The 21,193-nt window shown below is 37.5% G+C and overlaps 1 protein-coding gene across 1 annotated transcript; it reads right to left on the bottom strand.

Annotated features, from left to right (window-relative positions):
- Positions 1–6,366: 6,366 nt before the first annotated feature.
- LOC122747777 (elongation factor 1-delta-like) lies at positions 6,367–8,752 on the bottom strand. Its single transcript, XM_043993618.1, is given in 3 exon segments — positions 6,367–6,686; positions 6,689–7,136; positions 8,684–8,752. Coding segments are annotated over 3 exon segments (837 nt in total).
- Positions 8,753–21,193: the final 12,441 nt, after the last annotated feature.

Consider the following 21,193-nt stretch of genomic DNA (forward strand, 5'->3'; position numbering starts at 1 on the left):
TAATAGAAAACGCACTTAACTAGCATCTCATTTGCAAGCATCAAAATGGGAACATTAGTTTTCAGCTGAAGGAGATTTGAATGACTAAGAGACAAAAGGTATTTGCAATCATGTTCACAGAGGAAGGTTACTTCAGGGAAGTTTGAACTCTAAAAGTGAATCTTGTACCACAGGGGAAAGGCCTATAGGACTGGGGTTTATCATTTATTCCAGAATTCTAGGATATAAAGGGACTTAAAAGGTCACCTAGTGCAACCTTTAGTAGGCCAAGAATCCCTCTTCTGCTATCTCCAACATTTGTTCCTCCTGACTCTTCTTGAAGATCTCCAGTAAGGGAAGGCCATCTTCTTCCTTACGCAGCCAATTCCACTTTCAGATAGCTCTAATTATTATGAATTTTTTTCTAGACACAATGCCAAAAGCTACCTCTCTACATCTTCTGCCTGCTGTTCCTAATTTTGCCCTTTGGACCAAAGAGAACAGATCTAAACTTTTCTCCAAATGACAGGTATTCATATACTTTCTTTGCTGTCATTGATATAAATATAAAACCGCATAGAGTCAAGGCTAAATCTTTGGGTCACTGCACTAGGCATCCCTATTCCAAGTTGACATCAAGTGACTACTCTTTAAGTCTCATCCTTTAATCAGTTCTGCATCCATATACCTGCATTATTGGCTAACCCATATCTCTCCATCTTCTCCATATAGCATGAGAGTCTCTTTGTCAGAAGCTTTCCTGGAATCTAGATGAGCTATGTCTCCACCATTTCCCCAATATACCAGTCTAGTAACCCTGTCAAAAAAGGAAATGAGGTCAGTTTGGCATGACCTGTTCTTGATGAAGTGAAAATGTTTCTATCACAGCAATGAAATGATTCAAGGAAGCTAGGTCAAACACAGTTGGGAGCAGTGCTCCTGTCAGCTTCTAGCAGAACTGCTGTGAAGCAACCTGCCTTCTAGCTTTACCTATACCACACCCTACAGGCAGGCTAGCCTATGTGGGAATTCCAAAGGAAAATACAAAATATTTCACTATCTGAAATCAGGAATTTTAGGGGTCCTGACATTTATCCTTTACTACAATACTAGGCTAAAGCAAAGTCAGCTCATGTCACTCCCTTGCTTAAAAATGTTGAAAAAAACCTTTCATGTCCTTCTCTCTCATTACTCTCAAATACATATCCTAAATTCCAGGCTCCCTGGAAACCTTTCTGTTCCATAAACATGTCCTGACTTTGCCAGCTTCATAGCCTTCCTTACATTTTTCCTTTTGCTTTGAATGAGTTTCCTTGCCATATCAGCACCTGATGGAGTTTTACCCATCCTTAATTATGATCATATGATTTAGAGCTGAAGAAAATATGCATATCATTCCATTTAATCTCCACTATGGCTGAAGACTCTAGGGCCCAGAGAGCATATGACTTGACAAAAGTCCTACAAGTAGCAAGCAGGGACAGGACCCAAACTTTCTTCAAATATAGTTCAATCCCCCACCCCACCAATTCATGTTGCCTCACTTTCAAAGATTACTTTAAATCAAACCTTCTTAATGAATCTTTTCTTATGCTTCACCTCTTCCCTCCAGCTTTTATGCCATCTGTCTTCAAATTCCTCAAACCTTATTTGCCTCTATTATGACACCCAACATTAAAGTTAACTGTGTATTTATTTTATTCCTCCCTCTAGAGAATGTTTTCTTAAGGCAGGTACCATATCCAATTCATCTCCATTTACCCATAGTAGACACTCAATAAATAAATATTTGTCAAATTGGTTTTAATCGAAAATTTAGTTTGAAATATATCCTGCTACTTTTATAAGACTAGTTTACTTATTCTGGATACTTAGGCATGGAGCTACAACAATCTTATTTGGATGTCATGCTATCACTTTCTAAAAAGGCAATGGGCCACAGTTTCAGTGATAAAGCAATAAATCCAAAGCCAGTTAGCTTCATTGGCTATATATACATATATTTTGCTTATAGGGCAATAAAGCAGCTAAGAAGCAAAGGTATTTGATATATTTCACACTCAAAACAGTTTCATTATTGAGGGTATTATCAATAAGAAGTATATGTCCAGTTACTCAGAGACCCTAGCTTAACCTTTCTAGGTACTATTGATATTTAGAAAGTTTCGAGAGTAATCAATTAGACTGTAAATTGGCATTCATTGAAAGGTAAACCCAAGGAAAAGGCAGCTGCGCAATTCCATTTTCATTATAGTTACCTTCTAATGAAAGGGAAGAATGACATTCACTCTATACTATCACAGGGTAAAATACTGACTAAGGCATTGACCAGAATGTATGAAAAAATTATAGATTGTTTTACTGACTCTACACTTGACATTTTTCTCTGGCTTTGGAAATACATTGGAGATTCTTAGGTGGTCAAGGTATCTACTGCCAATTTTCAAATCCCATATACAATCTCTCGTATATTAGCAATATTGACATAAAAAAGGGTTGTGATAGGGTAACCACCCCAGTCATAGGACAAGTTTCCTTAGCAGATATATTCTCCAGGTTGAATCTACTACAGAGATATACTTTGATTTAACACTTAACTAGAAGATACAATGAATTCAAAGCAAAGGCGTTTAATAGAATGGCATTGTAAGAAAAGTATCAACAAAATGATTTGCACATAAAACTGGGGAGCATTCGTCTACAAATATTGTTGTGGTTTGTCTTTTGTTTTCAAAGAGGACCATTGATATTACTGGTGATGTCTTGATTTACACATGAATTTGATTTAAGTGTGATAGAGTTGCACAAATTAATAAGCCTTACTCTCTCTTCTAGAGTCATCAAAGTCCAACAACAGGCTTAAAATCAGTAAGACTGGTGATGGCCCAGGAAGCAATGGATGACCTTGGCATTTTCAATGCCTGACTAAGCTCTCAGGAATTCTTCTAAGCACTCAGCCATCTTCATGGGTATTGAAGCAAATTGTTCTCATCTGCCGATTCTGCCAGGGAAAGTCTTCACATGCTTGGGGTAGATATTTCCCTAACTCACCCACAGGTCTGAAGCCTATTGGTTGTCCTCAACTGGGTTTAACGCTGTCTGCCAAGATGGTTTATTGGGGTATGGCTGCTGCACATGCTACAGCTTCTTGGAACTACAGGTGAGAGTTGGGTAAATCAGGTGGACACCAGAGGTGGATGAGCAGCCCTGAAAAGGCCTCAGCAATCCTCATACCAGAGGTTCTAGTCTTCCCAAATTACCCAGATACCCCACAAATATATACAGTGTTACTAGGAAAAATACTTTAAAGTTGCTAAAGTGCTTCAAATATATTATCCCCTTTGATCTTTGCAACAACCTCATAAACATAGGTGCTATCTATGATTAGCCCCAATTTACAGAGGATGGAACCTAAGCTCAAAGGCATAAAGTGACCTGCCCAGCGTCAAATAGCTAGTAAATGCCTGAGGTAGGATTCAAACTCAGGTCTACCCAATTTTAACTCAAAAGTTCCATCCACATGTGTTTCATAGGTAAGACATGTGGAGGGGGAACATTTAAGGAAAATATATGGCTAGGTTACATGCGTAGAGGGGCTCTTCACACCAGCTGCATTAGATAAAGGCAGAAAATCACTAAAAACCCTGTTGTCTTATCACCTAAGAATCTTGACCACTGAGGACTTTTATCCCCCAGAAGACTCAAGTTTTTTAAAACAAAGAACAAGGTGCTCCTTAATAATGCTCTGACACTCAGCCTTTTCAAACTCCTGGAGTTTGGAGGAGAGGAGCAGGCCTGGTTTATTGGAACTTCATTCTACTTTATAGTGAGGATTACTTAGATTTCCCAGTTACTAATTTCAAGAGACTGGGCTAAAAGCCAGTTCAGGTATATTTGCCCAATAGCTACCAAATAGCTTTACAGTTTGGTATACCATTCTCCCAGTAGAAGAGTGAATGGAGAAAACAGGCACTCAGACTAGTTATACCCAGGAGACAAGGTCTTTCTCTCTGCTGCCTAACTAACCACATTCCTGGCCTTTCATACACAGAGGAGGCCAGTAACATCAGAAAGAGGCTATTCTTCTTCACACTTTTTATACAATCATACACAATTTACCATAACACTTGAAATAATAAAACATTGGAGTTGTAAGGTAATGAAATATTAAAGCTGGAAAGTACCTTATAAATTGTCTAGTTCATTCTACAGATGTGGAAACTGAGTCCCAAAGAAGAGAAACAAATTGCCCCAAATCTCAGAGTTCTTTGGTACAGAACTTGTATTAGAATACAAGTATTCTGTATCTTAGTCTCTGTACTATGCTGCCTATAAACAGTTTTGAGCTTCACTTATAAAAGGCCTCACACTTTGTGACCCAATTAAACCGGCATATAGAAATTTTATGAGGATTTCTAACTTCATTACTCTAATTCTATATTTCATTTGGAGTGAAAGGCCATAAATATGATACTGTGTATTGTAAATATGCAAATATAAAGTAATAACCCTGATAACAAGTAATTTTATCAAAGTTAAAGATGTAAGGCATAAGAAACAACTGGTTTTCACCTCACAAAATTCATAAGTTACTAAAAGTATGAGTCAAAGATAAGAGAGCAAAGAGTCTAATAAGAAATACAGAATTGGAATTAAGTTTTGCCAAATGATTGCTTCTTAAAAATGTGGCTCATTAGTTAAATTGTGAAGAAAAATGCTTTTAAATGTATCATAGACAAAGAAAATGTTATAATTACAAAAAATAATATAATTTTTACATGTGATGATAGAGTAATATTTAGATGGATCTATTATCCCCCTCAGTATGGGGTTGCAGAATGCAACCATTCTGTCCCTTGATTATCATTTATGCCCTCTTCTAAATCCTCCATAATTAACAAAAATATCAAATGGATCAATGACCTCATCGCTTTGAGAATTCCCTTTTGTAATATAGAATACAACCTATCCATGCCTGCCTACCTTGTGCAATTCTCATTCATGTCCTCGTGAAAGTTTCTATAGTGGGTCCATTCGATGTGCCTTCATTGCTTTCTCCTGGCATTGCAATGATACCAGTGGAATTAATTTAACAACCTTTCATCCTTTGGTCTCAACAACACATATTCTCTTTGTATCATCCAATTCCTTGATGACATCCATTATTCCTGTTCTTTGGAGAACCTTACTAGTTATTGGTTATAGTCTGCTCATACCCACAATTCACTTTTCTATTCCCTTCAGTATGATACACATCTTTAGCTCTTTAAAGGCAATGGTGTTCCAGGTCTTGCTGCCACACACAAATGCAGGTAAAATGTTTGTTTTGATAAGATTAGCCTTTGCTTTTATAGGTAATGCTAGATAAGTTAAATTACTTTGCAATTCTCTGAAAGCAATCTACATCACTTTCCTCCTCCTTTACAATTCTAGGCAGAGTTCAGTGTCTCACTGTATTGTTTGTCCCTGATATACATACTATTGAACAACCTTTGCTGGAGATCCATTCAGATGCATGTTGAAATCTAGATTATATATATATATATATATATCTAGATTATATATATATATATATATTCTTCATCCATTTGGTTTTTCCTGTGTGAATAAACAGGCCAAATTCCATTGAGTGATTACAAACCCCTACCAGGAGGCTCTGCAGTATCTTGGAGTTTGATGGAATAAACACAATGTCATGCACAAATAGAAGCATCTGGAGAACTTCACCATGTACATGGAATCTTCTCTTGACCTGGATTCTGCCCTAGATTTCCTCTATCATAGCAGAGAATACGTTTGGGAAGCAAAAGCTTTAAAGCCTTTTAGGATCATGATTATTATTAGGTCATTGAACAAAGTACTTTTTATTGTTACTTTTTCCAGGAATCCTGAATGATACTATAAAGAGTTAGACATAGACACAGTTTTTTTTTTCTATAAAATGGAATACTTTTTAATAACTTACATACAATAATCCCATCTTTCAGTCAATTATGAGGTGATAAAGAGGTGGGCTTTTTTTGAATTTTGCTTGCAAATTATTGCTTGATTCCTAGTAATACTTTGATTGAATACTCCCTCAATTCATATATAGATGATTCTCATGAATATTTTCAATGGATGAGAGAGGAGGCATATATCATCCTTATTAGAGTTCTCAGTAACCTTTCTTTATTAAGGTTTAAGACTTTACCCCTAAAATGGTCCTCATTATTATATCACTTCATAGCTTCTGTAGTGATAGTAAGAGAGTAGCAAGAAAGGGAGCAGAGGATGCTAAGAATCAAATAGTTTTTAGACCATCAACTGACTTTATTTTGATTACTGGTACTTTTTTTTTTTCCAACTCAAATCTCAGCCTTTATTTTGGTTACAGATTCACACATTTTAGATCATGTTGAAAGCAGCAATGTCAATGCTCTGCACAAAATCATTGAACTTGGTGATATCTTCCTCCAGGATGTCTGTGCCCACCTTGTCATCCTCTACCACACACTGGATCTGCAGCTTCTGAATGCCATAGCCCACAGGTACCAGCTTGGAGCCTCCCCAGACTAGTCCATCCAGCTGTATGGAGCAGACACACTCCTCCAACTTTTCCATGTCTGTTTCATCATCCCATGGCTTGACATCTAGGAGGATAGAAGACTTTTTCAGTCCTGTCTTCTCGGCCTTCTTCTCTGCATATTGCCAAAGCTGTTTCTCCAGGCTGCTTCCTTGCCTTCTTCCTCATCATCACTACCAAATAAGTCAATATCATCATCTTCCTCATCACCCTCTGCTGGGGTGACTGCCTTCTTAGTGGTTGTTTTTGTGGGCGGCTTTGTCATCTGCATAGGGGACACATACTGAGTCTGAGGAGCCAGAGGGCAGTAGGGGGGAGAGCATTTCTCCTGGGTGCATCGCTGGGTGTTGAGCCTGGAGATAGTGACCTGTAGGTCCTGAATCACACTCTGAAGGCTCTGCTTCTCTGCCTCTAGGTTGGAAATTCTGGTGACCAGCTCACTATGGTCACCACTAGGGCCAATGGAAGAGTTGGTGTTTGCACTTCCGGCCAGTGATTTCTGGATTCTTGTTTGAGGAATAGCCAGGAGGCCAGTATCACTTGTTTGAAACACATGTGGTGGGGGGTAGCTAGGTGGCACAGTGGATAGAGCCTACAACTGAGATTTAACCAGAATTATTGAAATAAGATATTAAACCTAAAAAATGGGAAATGGATCATGGAAATAATATCAATAGTAATTATAATTTCATTTGGTAGTTACATCAATGTAAATTAATTTTTACAACAAAAGCAAAAAAGCTTATAAAGTACCTTAGTCAGCAAATATTTGACTTACTTGCCAAACAAAGGAAGATTTTTGCCAAGGGTAAAGTCAAATTGGAATATCAACTTTTCTTTAGGAAGGTACATAGCAAACATATACATGTGTATTAATGTATATATGCACATGTGTTTATGTGTATATGTACATATATATACATGTACACAGAAAAAAACTAAAATATCTTTTGTGGGCAAAAAATAGTCAATTTGGTGAAGTAAGTCTGTCATAATCATATGTTTAGGTGTGGCAGATATTTTCAGTTTAATATTTGCAGAGTATCACAACAATTCTATTTTTAAAATCTGTTTTGTTTTTTGCAGGGTGATGAGGGTTAAATGACTTGCCCAGGGTCACACAGCTAGTAAGTATCAAGTGTCTGAGGGCGGATTTGAACTCAGGTCTTCCTGAATCCAGGGATCGTGCTTTATCCACTGCATCACCTAGCTGCCCCCAACAATTCTGGTTTAATTTTTAGTTATGTCAATAGCAAGACAATGAACTTGCTATCAAACAAAAAATAATTTTCATGTATTTCTCTAGTTATTTCCATCTCTACATAACTCCTCTTATATATGTATATTATATATATATATATATATATATATATATATATATAAAATAAATACATATATATAATTTTCCAGAGAGCTTGGTTAATACAGATGAAGGTACTATGATCTTGAAAGATCAAATTCAATTCCAACTGAACTTCCCGAATGGATGTCAAGGTTCACTTAATTAGCTTGCACATAAACCATGACAAATATTTCATTGTTGTTTTTTTCTTTTTGATAAATTTTTTCATTTTAAAAATGTTTCTGTTTCTTAATTTCTGACAACTATTAATTAGTCATGATATATAAAATAATATGAATCAACCACATGGCTATTTAAAAATAATAATTTTATATTTGTATAGTGATTTAAACTTTACAAGTCACTTTCTTCCCAAAACAATCATGAAATAAATGGTGCAGGTATTCTTATTCCCATTTTTAAGATGAGGAAACTAGGATTTAGAGTGGATAGTTCATGTTTGCTATTGGTAAGCAACTAGTTTGTGATTGTATGGCTGGTAAATATTGGACCTAAGATTTTTTTTTTTGCAGGGCAATGGAGGTTAAGTGACTTGCCCAGGGTCACACAGCTAGTAAGTGTCAAGGGTCTGAGGCCGGATTTGAACTCAGGTCCTCCTGAATCCAGGGCCGGTGCTCTATCCACTACGCCACTTAGCTGCCCCATGGACCTAAGATTTTAAGTCAGGTCTTTGCCTCTGAGTGCAGTGTGTTCTTTAGTACTCCATGCTACCATTAACATGTTAATGGGGAAAATTTGGTTGATTTGAGAATTTGACTCTTTCCTTTGTACTTTACCTTGGTCAATACTATAACAATCGGAGTGACACCACCTGCTGTAGAGTTTCTGTAGGAAAGCTCCGACATGAGGAGAAGGTTTCTGAGGGCAAGCCATGCGGCTTTATTTTGGCGTCAGGAAGTGACGTTTGCTTGTGGGAACTGTCTATCAAAGCTACCAGCCAATTAGCTTGGAGCTGTGTATGCATGTGGACGGGATGTTCCCTGTTTCACAGGAGGCATGTGGGAGGAAGAAGGGGCGAGGCTGGTTCTCTCTCTCTCTTTTGTCAGGACTCTCATGGAGAGTGGAACAGAAATGCAGGCTTCCTGAGACAGTTAGCTGAATCTAGGCCTTTTTCTCTCCCTCTTCACCAAATTCTTATTCTCCTTAATAAATGCTTAAAAGTCTAAACTCTTGCTAAAGCTTATAATTTATTGGCGACCACTCATTAGATATTTTAGACAGTATAGCTAGAATTTTAGCCCCTTTGTTTCTTTGAGGAACACACAGTGTTTCCTTGATGAAACAATTCCTTATTGAAATGTCTAATCAAGGTAGCATAGTTCTATTAGGGCCATAGTTAAACTTTGGAAGGGCCACTTAGCCTCATATAGTTAAACATTTTATTTTATAGCTACAAATTCACTAATGCTACATTGTGTACCTTTGGCTATGAGAAGTACTAGGTAAGATAGGGTAGATCACCAAGATCAGGAAAAAACAACACATATTCTACTAATACATAAACGTATATGTATATGTATAAACATACACATATATGTATATATGTAAAATAGCTTTTTTTATACTTTTGGAAAATACTTTATACACATAAACTCATTTGAGCCTCATAAGAACACTGTAAAGGAGGCAGAGCACAGAGTATTTTCCCAATTTTAAATGAGGATGTTGAGCCAAAAAGATTTATATCCATATGATGCTGTTGTTGTTTAGTCCTTTTTAAGTCATGTCCTACTTTTCCCAAACCTTTTTGGGTTTTTCCTTGGCAAAGATACTGGAGTGATTTGCTATTTCCTCCTCCAGCTCATTTTACAAATAAGAAAACCGAGGCAAACAGGGTTAAGTGATTTGCCCAGGGTCACACAGCTAGTAAGTGTCTGAGGCCAAATTTAAACTCAGAAAGATCGGTCTTCCTGACTCCAAGCGTGGCACTCTTATTTACTGTGCCACCTAGCTGCATATCATAGAGTGAATCAATGAGGGAGCGAGAACTAGTTCTGACATCATCTCCTAACTTCTAATCCCATATTCTTTCTTTAAAAAAATAAATAAATAAAAGGGGCAGCTAGGTGGTGCAGTGGATAGAGCACTGGCCCTGGAGTCAGGAGTACTTGAGTTCAAATCTGGCCTCATATACTTAACACTTACTAGCTGTGTGACCCTGGGCAAGTCACTTAACCCCAATTGCCTCACTAAAAAAAAACCAAAAAAACCCAAAAAACCCCCCAAAACCATTCATTTTTTAAAGCACAGACTCATTTTAATTAATTTTTTACAGTTTCAAATTTTCTTTCCCCTACCCCCTTCACCCCCCCCTAAAAGTAAAAAAACTCCCATATTTTTCTATCACACTATTAATAGGATCATAGCTCTCAAGACTGAGACTTTTTTAGTGGTGGATTTTGCCACCATATTTGTAGGTCAATGACTGTGCCACAAAATATATGACTCTAAGCGTATATTTGATAACATGAAAATCATCTAAAAAGAAGGCTGAAGAAGGTATCTATGGTATATTGGGGAAAAATCCAAAGGATTTTGTTTTTTATTTTTTATTTTGAATTTTATTTATTTATTTATTTTGGTGGGGGCAATGAGGGTTAAGTGACTTGCCCAGGGTCACACAGCTAGTAAGTGTCAAGTGTCTGAGGCCAGATTTGAACTCAGGTCCTCCTGAATCCAGGACCAGTGCTCTATCCACTGTGCCACCTAGCTGCCCAATCCAAAGGATTTTGAATCCGAAGATATAGGTTAAGTTCCTGGATGTTACTTAATAGATGCGTGACCTTGGGTAATTCAATTAACCTTTTTTTGCCTCAGTTTCCACAACTATAAAATGGGAATAAAAATACCTGCACTTGTCTTTATGATTGGTAATTATGGGAAAAGTACTTTGTTCAGTCCTGTCTAAGTCTTGGTGACCCCATGGACCATAAATTCCATGGGTTTTCTTGGCAAAGATATTACCACTTCTTTTTTGAATGGATTAAGGCAAACAGAGGTCAAGGACTCTGCCCAGTGTCACACAATTAATAAGTGCCTGAAGCAGGATTTTAATTCAGGTCTTCCTGATTCTGGACTCAACACTCTATCCACTGAGCCACTTAGCTGCCTCCAATATAAATATGAGTTAGGAAGTAATTAGTATATGAAACCTAAGTAAATGTGAATTAGGAAATAGCATGGGGTCGTGGTTAGAAAAGGTAGACTTGGAGTCAGGAAAATCTAAATTCTGACACATATTGCCTCTTTCCTGGGTAATCGATTAACCTTTTAGTGTCCCAGGCAACTTTTTAAAACCATAAGATTCTGAACAGATCCAAGTTTGCATTGGTAAAAGAAGTGTCTTTTCCTTTCCTCACTGGGAATTCCCTACACAGATGAAACGACAGGAGTTGGAGGGAAGTGATTTTTTTTCAATCTGACTTTGAGGTTGTTTTAAAAATCGAATGAGATATTGTATGTAAAATGTTTTGTAAACTATAAAAGGACATCCATACTTAGAAGGAACAGGCTGTGATGTATTGTTAGGAGAAGTGGGAGAAAAGTTTTACCGCCTTTTTGCCTTCCTATTAGAAAAAAGCCACTGTTGTTTATATAAGAAAGGAAAATAATGGGAGAATGTTTAAAAGAATCAGCATCTTTTCTGTTTGGGGAAATAATTTTGGCCATATTCACCTCAACTATGTAAGAATGACATTTCTGAACTTAATTTGAGTGATGGTTAAAATGAAATACATAGGAGACTGAAGAGAGGAATTCTGTAGATATCCGTGGGTGAGAATGAGTTTTAATTAGAGTTCATAAGGCTGGACCTTATCCTCAGCTTCTGTACCTTCTACTGAATTAGAAAATTTCAGAAAGCTTCATAGCCATTGGCTTCTACCTTGTTGGTAGAATGTGTATTAATTACATTATTATCAGTGGACTGAGGAGAGAGAGACAGGTATCTCTAAAGATTTTGCCTGAGTTAGGGACTATAACTGGGGCACAATTGGAAGCTAAAAGAACTAACTTTTGTTATTTTTTGTCCTTAATTCTTGAAGAGGACCATGACATCAGGGTGATGTCATGACTTTTAGTGAATTGGATTTAAGTGAGGGAGGGCTTTGAAAGGTTACCAACCTCACTCTCTCCTCCAGAGTCATCTGGGTCCAGTGGCAAGATATATATCAGGATGACTAGAGATGGCCCTAGATGTTTTAAGGCAATTAGGGTTAAGTGACTTGTCCAGGGTCAGATAGCTAGTAAGTGTCTGAGATAAAATTTGAACTCAGGTCCTCCCAACTTCAGGGTCAGTGCTTTATCCACTGCACCAACTAACTACCTCTAAAGAACTATAGCCCTCTATTGAGTCACTATATAAAGTTTATGTCTGTATTTATATCTCTATATAAAACCCATACAGGAGAGAGGCTTATTAACCATAGCATACTTCCAGAAGATAGTAAAGATGACTGAAATTGTTGGTTGACAGATCAAGCAGAAGAAACCTGTTGTCTGCCAGAAAGCAGTAGAGATTCCCAAAGGACATAGCTGCCAAACAATGCCTGATTGGGAACAGGTTCAGCAAAGGGTGGTATAATGTTAACAGAACACTCTAACAGCTTTGTAATGTTACAAACATGACTTGTTGCTCTATGGACATGCCCTGGTAATATGGTTTCCTTACACATGGATGAACAAGTTCAAGGTCTAGAGAGATGATATTCTGTTGTTATTTTATTATTTTAATTTTATTAAATGCCTTGTGAACTAAATGGCTGATTTGTCTAAAGCAGGTTTCTAGGAGCTACTGATCTTTGGTTTAGAGTATTTTAATCCATTTAAAGTCCCAGAGCACTATGTCTACAAGTACCAACTATTATTGTGACAAAATGGAAAGGAACAAGCTTAGAATCATTTGTAAACAAACAGCCAAATTCTTTCCAATATACAAACCACACCCCAAACTGCATTTTTTCAAAGCTTAGAGAGTGGAGAAAATTCTTCCACATCCTATCCTATATCCATCCAGTCCATGAGTTGAGTCTACTCTTGGATCTAGAGGGAAAAAAAATCATTGACCCATTACACTAAGCCTTGGCTGTCAGCTCTGACATTGCTCAGTGCACTGGGGAGAGACATGCAGAGGGTGTTGTAGTGGTTGGATAGAGATCATCATTGTGTATTCCCCCTGCCCCCAACCCCAGTGGATATCTATCAGGAAGTATGCATGTCCTTTAAATAGCCAGCATAGAATATTGCAGCAATTAGGAAATGGACATGAAACTTAGGGCTGACAATTTGAGTGTTAACACTTTGCATTTTAACATTTTTTTTGAGGATAATTTTAAAACCTAAAGAAGTCATATAGGAATATTTATGAATTTTCTGGGAGCATAGCCAAAGAGAATCACAGTAATACTTCTCACATACACAAACTGTTTCTTTTTTTTTTTTTCTAGTGGGGCTCCCTGATTACTTTTGTCTAATTTGTAATCCTATTTACTATGCACATGGAAGGCAGGCATCCCTGTAAGCTATGCAGGTGCAGTTAACAAGGCTGGTTAAAAATAGGTCTCAAAATGTTGACACAGTCAGCAAAGAATCTTTCCTCTGAAGCTACAGATATTGAACAGAGTACATCCTCCTCTCTTTGAAGCCTCAGCCCATACAACTAGTACTACTGTTCTCTTTAATTAAAATGAGAAAATATATTGTTTATAAAGCCTATTCCTGACTAAAGCCAGGTGCAAAATCTATAGTTTCCATAATGGAAGATACAATATAGAATGGAATAAAGTGATAAATTGATTTTTAAAAATAGCATAATTATGTGTTTCTTGTTGCTATCAATCTTTGACTGGTAGAGGAAATGTCCAAGTGAATTACAAAGTCCCTTTTTAATAAAGGAAAAAATACAATGGGTAATATAACCTGTGGGATCTTGCCTTTGCTTTTTAGAGCTTTTGAAATTTAAATTCCTCCCAAATCTTCTAGTGTTCCTCCTCTCCTCTCCTCTCCCCTCCCCTCCCCTCCCCTCCCCTCCTCTCCCCTCCCCCCGTCCTCTCCTCTCCTCTCCTCTCCCCTCCCCTCCTCTCCTCTCCCCTCCTCTCCTCTCCTCTCCTCTTGGAAGGATTTAAATTTACCCCATCTTTCTTCTCCTTTCTCTCCTTTTTCATCTACTCTAAGATTTCCTTTTAAAAAGCCTTTAAATGATTTCTCCTTGGCCCAGTAATAGCTAATCTATTGTTGGAGAGACCATTTTTTAAAATGCTTCATATTTTATTTTGTATTTCATTTCATGGACATTTCTGCCATACCACATTGTAGAAAATGTGAACATAAGCAGCTGTATTATGAGATGAACTTTGAACACCAAATAGGTAGTCCCTAGAGGGGAGAAACTGAAATATGAGCTGCTTACGAGGGGAGCTCTGTAAACCCTCCAATCTGTTTTAAATTATTTTGGTGCCTCTATTTAAAGGTTACATTTTTGTTGTTGTTGTGAGCTGCAGCTAGTCATACAAAACCTGTGCTATCTCAGTAGAGAGCCAATCTCCAGATTACACACCAGGGATCTTTCCTCATTCTGCTCAAGTGAAGTAGTGTGTTTATACTTACCAACCCATTTTGACATGAATGAACTTTTCACGTTTCTGGTCATAAAACAAATATGTACTTTGGGGCAGAGGACAGGGGAATCAGATGGCCATTATGCTCATGTATGATTGATAGAAACAGTGTGTATATGCATACATGCATGTACAGGTTTCAGAATAAATGGACCCCCAAACCTGACATTAACCTAATGCCAAATCTGGAAAGTCAAATATGCTTGAAGTCAGTATATTCTTGTTATCCACTTAACAATCTTACAGAGCTCTATTATAACATAAATTTAGCAACACCTTTGTCAAGTTTACTGAGGAAAGTGTAAGTAAAAAAGAGAGCCTCAACTGTGAGGGGTGTTTAAATGGGGCGGTGTTATGAAGGGGGAAGAAAGGGGATAGGTGTGTAATCTTTATTTCCTTGTCATTTGGGAAACAGTGACATGTTGACAGATTTCTAAGCTCAAGTGGCTCCACTGTACAAACTTCAGGGCAAATTTAAAGCCTTCCAAAGTTTGCCCCGTGATGAGGTTGTGACTAAGGGAGGCTAAGAATGTCTACCAAGTATGGTCTGAACTGGTCTACGACTCATAGGAATAAGGAAGATGATTTCAAACTTCTCTACCTCCACCCCTGAAAAAAGAGAAAAGAAAGATGATCAAAGCTTTCTCTACATTGACTGCAAAGATCCAGCAGCTTAAAGACATAACCTCTTTTCTCTTCTTTCTTGATCTATTTTTTTCTTCCTCTCTGACTTTTCCTCCATTCTTTTAAAACAAACTCTCAGAATCCTTTTTTTTTAAAAAGGAATTTGATGGAAATGCACTTTTTGCCTCAACTATAGCCTTCAATACTGTTGACATTGACAACGGCATCATTTTAGAAAAAAAAAAATCATAGAATTATAGATTTAGAGCTAAAAGGGATTGTAGAGGCCATAAAGTTCAACACCTTTATTTTATAGGTGAGGAACCTGAGAAATGGAGAGGTTAAATGACTTGCTCAGGGTAATACAGCTCTTCTCTCCTCTACTATCTAAAGTCAGATCTTTCTTTTTTGTTTTTTTGCAGGCAATGGGGGTTAAGTGACTTTCCCAGGGTCACACAGCTAGTAAGTGTCAAGTGTCTGAGGCCGGATTTGAACTCGGGTACTCCTGACTCCCGGGCCGGAGCTTTATCCACTGCGCCACCTAGCCGCCCCCAAGTCAGATCTTTCTTACCCTGATTCCAATGATGACTTATCCACTGTATGTCTGTGACCTTTAAAATCTAATTTGTGGTCACTATGGGGGGAGAACTAGCTACGGTTTACTTATAAGCTAGAAACTTCAGCACCAGTTTTTGGCATTAAGCATTTATTAAAGAGTAAAGAGAACACGTGGAATACAGAAAGTAAAGCAAGAAAAGCCTATCTCCTTTCCTCTTTCTGCCACCAACCCAGAAGTCCTGGAATGAAAAGGCAGACCCAGGGAGCCAGCCTCATCTCCTATTTCCTGTTCCCCTCCCCCAGAAGCTGAGATCCCTCAAACTGATTGATTGAGGGTGGTCTCAACAAGTCTTTCCAGGTCTTTCTGAAATCATCCTGCTTGTCATTTCTTATAGCACAATAATTCATCACCATCATATATCACAGCCTGTTGAGCCATTCCCCAATTGATGGGCATTTCTTTGATTTCCAATTCTTAGCCACCACAAAAAGAGCTGCTATAAATATTTTTGTAGAAATGTGTCTCATTTTTGGGATGTCCTCGCGATATAAACCTAGTAGTGGTATTGGTGGATCAAAGGGTATGCACAGTTCTATAGGCCTTTGGTCATAGTTCCACATTGCTCTCCAGAATGGATGGATCTTTTCACAACTCCATCAACAGTGAATTAGCATCCCAGTTTTCCCACATCCACTCCCCATCCAATATTTTCCTTTTTTGTTATATTTACCACTCTGATAGGTTTGAGGTGATACCTCAGAGTTGTTTTAATTTGCATTTCTCTGATCACTAGTGATCTAGGGCACTTTTTCTTATGACTATCAATTTTTAATGAAACACAATTTGTTCTCTAAATAAGAATTTCTTTCTAAATAGCTATTTTGATTTTGATTTTCCTACAATGCTATTTTCTTTCAGGGCTCCTATGTATTAAGCATTCAGAGCTTTGATGTCAACATGAATTCATTTTCAACCAACATTTTTTTTGCTACTTTGAATTCAGTTCTCAAAAGTACCAGTGGGAGATTCAAGCCATTTTCAATACATTAGCATCAATGGTGCCTTTGTATACCATTTACAATTAAGGTGTAACTTGATTCACAGATAATATTTAGGGATTTCTAACAATGTGTGCTTTGTTTTTATGTAAATTAAGAAAAGCTCCAAATCTCTTGAAATAACATGATCAAAGGAACCACCTAGAGTATTTCTGAAAAGCATATGGAAAGTACAGGGGAAACTTTAATTTCTTAAGCATATTATCCTGAACTGTGCTGAATGCAAAGTCCTCTTTGAGAATCAATTTATAATATATTACTTCACCAAATTAATTATGTAGAGCATGCTACATTTCAACTATATTAATCAGAGATGATACCCTCAAAAAGTATTTTCAGTAAGTACAGGTTGATAAACTTATGGGGGTCTCAGCTTGGCCCTAGTTCAGTAAATAGCAACTGAATCTAAAGCAACTATTGTTGGTTTGGTTAAAGCCATACCCACAAAATAATCACACTTAATAGTACTGACTAGCATGGATGATAAGTTGAGAGAGAGCTATGATTGGGGCATCTATTGTCTTGCCTGGTTTCAACTCCATTGAACAAGATGGCCCTCCCAGGTTAAGCCCATCACTTCTAATCTCATCACCACACTGCTAAATTAAGCCATAACTGATAACCCACTCTGATTAGAGTACTGGAGGGCAGAGTACTAAAGTCCTTCCAATGCCTTCTTTTATAAAGGGGCAGACACTAGACCCTCTGTATCTGCTGCTTTCCCTGGTTTCAAGTACATGGAACAAGATGTTCCCTCTATACCTGCCCCTATTCTGGATAATTTCCCCTCCTTCTCATCTTATTTTTACATGTTGTCTTCCTCCATTAAATTATGAGCAAGGACCATCTTATGCCTTTCTTCGTACCCCCAGCAATTAGCACAGTGCCTGGTACATTGTAGGTGCTTACTACTTGTTTATTGACTCTGACTCTGATTCTACTCCAGCAATCTCAGCAATCTAAGACATGTGACTTGTCAGATCACCAGCATCAGAAGAGTTCATGACACCAACAAATGGTGGACTACTTCTCATCTTCATCAGCTCCCAGGATAAGTCACTCTAACATGGCTATCAACTTACACAAATTTGGTTCAACTAGGCTCAGTCTTGTTGGTGCCCTCCCCTTTCTACACACCTACATTTTTGTTCTCTCTTGGAATATTAATTGTGATGGCCAAGACTGTTGACTGTGTTTGTTTGATGGACAAGATATTAGCCTGGCAAACATGATTTTATTTATTTTCTATGGGTTGCCTTCTCTGAAGCCCAAGAGAGTTTTCCCATTATTAGCTGTTATGAAGAGTGACAGTAGTTATGTGTCAAATCAATATCTTCAGTCCCTCCCTGTCTACTGTTTTCCTACTTCCTACAAATCTGCCTATGACTCCACCATTCTTAAAAACCTTCACATTCTCAAACATGATTCATTCCTCTGACTCTTTGAGAAAACTGTCTATGGGGGCAGCTAGGTGGTGCAGTGGATAAAGCACTGGCCTTGGATTCAGGAAGACCTGAGTTCAAATCTGACCTCAGACACTTGACACTTACTAGCTGTGTGACCCTGGGCAAATCACTTAACCCTCATTGCCCTGCCCTCCCCCCCCAAAAAAAAAAGTAAAGAAATTTATATATCAGAAAACTGTCTATAAAAAGTACCTCCACCTCCTTTCCTATCACTCTCTTCTTAATCCTCTACAATCTGGCTTCCAACCTCATCATTCAAACAAAATTACGTTATCCAAAGTTGCTAATGATCTCAGAATTACCAAATATAATAGCCTTTTTCTCAGTGTTGATCACCCACTTCTTGATACTGTTTTCTCTCTAGGTTTTCAAGACACTACTCTCTCCAGGTTTTCTTCCTAAATATCTGGTTGCTCCTTCTCAGACTTATTTAACCACTTGGCTCTGTTAAGGGTCTTCTTCTCTTCTTCGTCTATACCACATCACTTAGTGATTTCATCAGCTCCCAAGGATTCAATTGTCATCTCTGTGCTGATGATACTCCAATTATCCATCTCTAACCTCTCTGCTGATCCAAGTTTTATATCTCCAGCTGCCTCTTGGACATTTTGAACTGGATATCCTATTGACATCTTAAATTCAACATATCTAAAATTGAACTTGTCTTCCACTCCAAACTCCCCTCTATTCCTAACTTCTCCATTCCTGTTGAGAGTACCATTAATGTCCCAGTTACTCAGGCTCATAACTTAGGTGTCATCCTTGAGTCTTCATTCTCTTTCACTACCAATATCCAAGACCTTTTGAGTTTATCTTCATAATATTTCTCATATATGCCCCATCTCTCCACTGCCCCTGCCACAACCTTATTATTATAGGCCCTAATCACTTCATGCTTGTACTCTTGCAATAGCTTGCAAGTTCGTCTCCCTGACACAAGAATCTCCCTATTCCACTCCATTTACCATTTAGCTGTCAATGTGATCTTTGTAGAATGGAGGTCTGATCACGCCATTCCTCTCTCCATTCAATAAATTCAGTGGGTCCCTGTAATCTCTTGGATCAAATATAACCTTCTCTGTTTGGTGTTCAAAGACCTTCCAAGGAAACCTCAGTCTTCTTTAGTTTTTTTTTTTTCTCCTGGCTGGCACTATATTTCTTTTTTTTTTCCTTAAATAATATTTTCTTTACTTGACAAGTGTTATTCTCCCCCCCCCCCAACATCGCTCCCCTTTCCATCATTGCATAAAAAAGAAAAGAAAAATATAACAAATGTACATTATCAAGATGAATACATTCCTTTATTGGCCATGCCCACTGATAGCATATTTCTGCAAGTTTAGTTTATGGATTAATGAGTTTAGTCCATTTACAACAGTAGGTGCTTAATAATTTAAAAAAAATTAATTGAGCCACAAGATCAAGATTTTCATCTTGTTTCTGCCACTAATTTGTTTTGTGACTTCAAGTAATTAAATTTAATTAGCATTTATTAAAGGCCTACAAGCAATAGGTGCTGGGGATTTCAAGACAAAAACAAATTTTATCAAGATGATTCCATTTTAATAGAGGGTAGGTGGGTCAGGGGGGGTCACACAGAACAATTATACATATAAATGTAATGCAAAGTAAATTGAAAAAAGTATTATCTATAGGGATGAGAGAAGGTTTCATGGAGGAAATGGTACCTGAACAGTCTTGAGAGAAGCTGAAAATTTTAAGAAATGGAAATGAGAAGGAAAAAGTTCATTCCACACATGTTAACCAAAGCCTCAAAGGTGGGAGACTGTGTATTGGAGTATAAGGAATAGCCTACCGGCTATTGGTAAATTTGACTGAGATTAATTTTTCCTAACCTCATTTTCTTCAACTGTAAAATGAGAAGACCCATACTTAAGTGACTACACAATTGATTGTACTTTATCTGAAGAGCTACAGCTTTATCAGCAAAAGTAGAGCCAGAATGTTGCTCAGTGAGCTTGTCCTTACTAAAAAGAGTCGTTTCCCTCAGGGCTACCATGTCAATTGTGGTTTTGGACAATGATTCTAATTGCTCTAGGTCAGCCCAGTCATCTTCTTTTATATTTAAACTCTTATGGTGGGTTTCCCTTTAATGTGCACCTTGCTTCTGTTTGCTCTTATGATTATTTTACTAGAATCATAGACACTGGGGCTACAAAGAACAGGATAGGTCACCATATTCAGCCCTCTTCACCTAGTGCGGGTTATTGCCAGACAGTAACACTGGTCCCTTTAGAATTATATCTAATCTCTTTTTGAATGTCTTATTGATGTTTCCTCAGTGACCTCTTTTGGAGACTGTTCCATTGTTAAATTGCTCTTGCCTTTAGGACACTTTCTCTTATAAGTAATTTAAACATGCCCTTCTTATTTCTCATAAAATGTCCTAAGTCAACCATGAATGATTCTTCACAATACGGTATTTTATTTCTTTCTTCTTAAAGAAAATACCAGATGCCATGGGAGGCAGGCACACCTGTGTACATGTAGGCTGTTCATAAGCCCAAGAGATCCTATACTGGTTTCTTCCATTACATTGTGAAATTTTATGGAACCTTGCTATTTCTGATTGCTTGTAGCATTGGAGTTATTGATTTGAGTTCTGAACCTAATCTACAGCCAAAAATTATATTGTATTTAAACATTTAAAATCCTCATTCTCTACTCACAAGTAGGACATATTGGGCTTTTGGTTTGTTTTGGGTTACTGTCTGTTAAATCTTAGATTAATCTATATCCAGTGCTTCCTTTCTTGTAATACTTGATCTTTTTAATGACATCATATTTTCTTCTCATTGAAGAAAAGGCTTCAATTCTTTGTCCCTTAAGTAAATAATACCTAGACTTTTCTCTTCTTGATCCCACTATTTTCCTGATTTTCATACTTAATTAGAATAACAATGATAGTCCATTCCAATTCATACTGGATCTAAAACTGTTTTTC

This window comes from Dromiciops gliroides, chromosome 3, assembly GCF_019393635.1.
Source record: "Dromiciops gliroides isolate mDroGli1 chromosome 3, mDroGli1.pri, whole genome shotgun sequence".
NCBI lineage: Eukaryota > Metazoa > Chordata > Mammalia > Microbiotheria > Microbiotheriidae > Dromiciops > Dromiciops gliroides.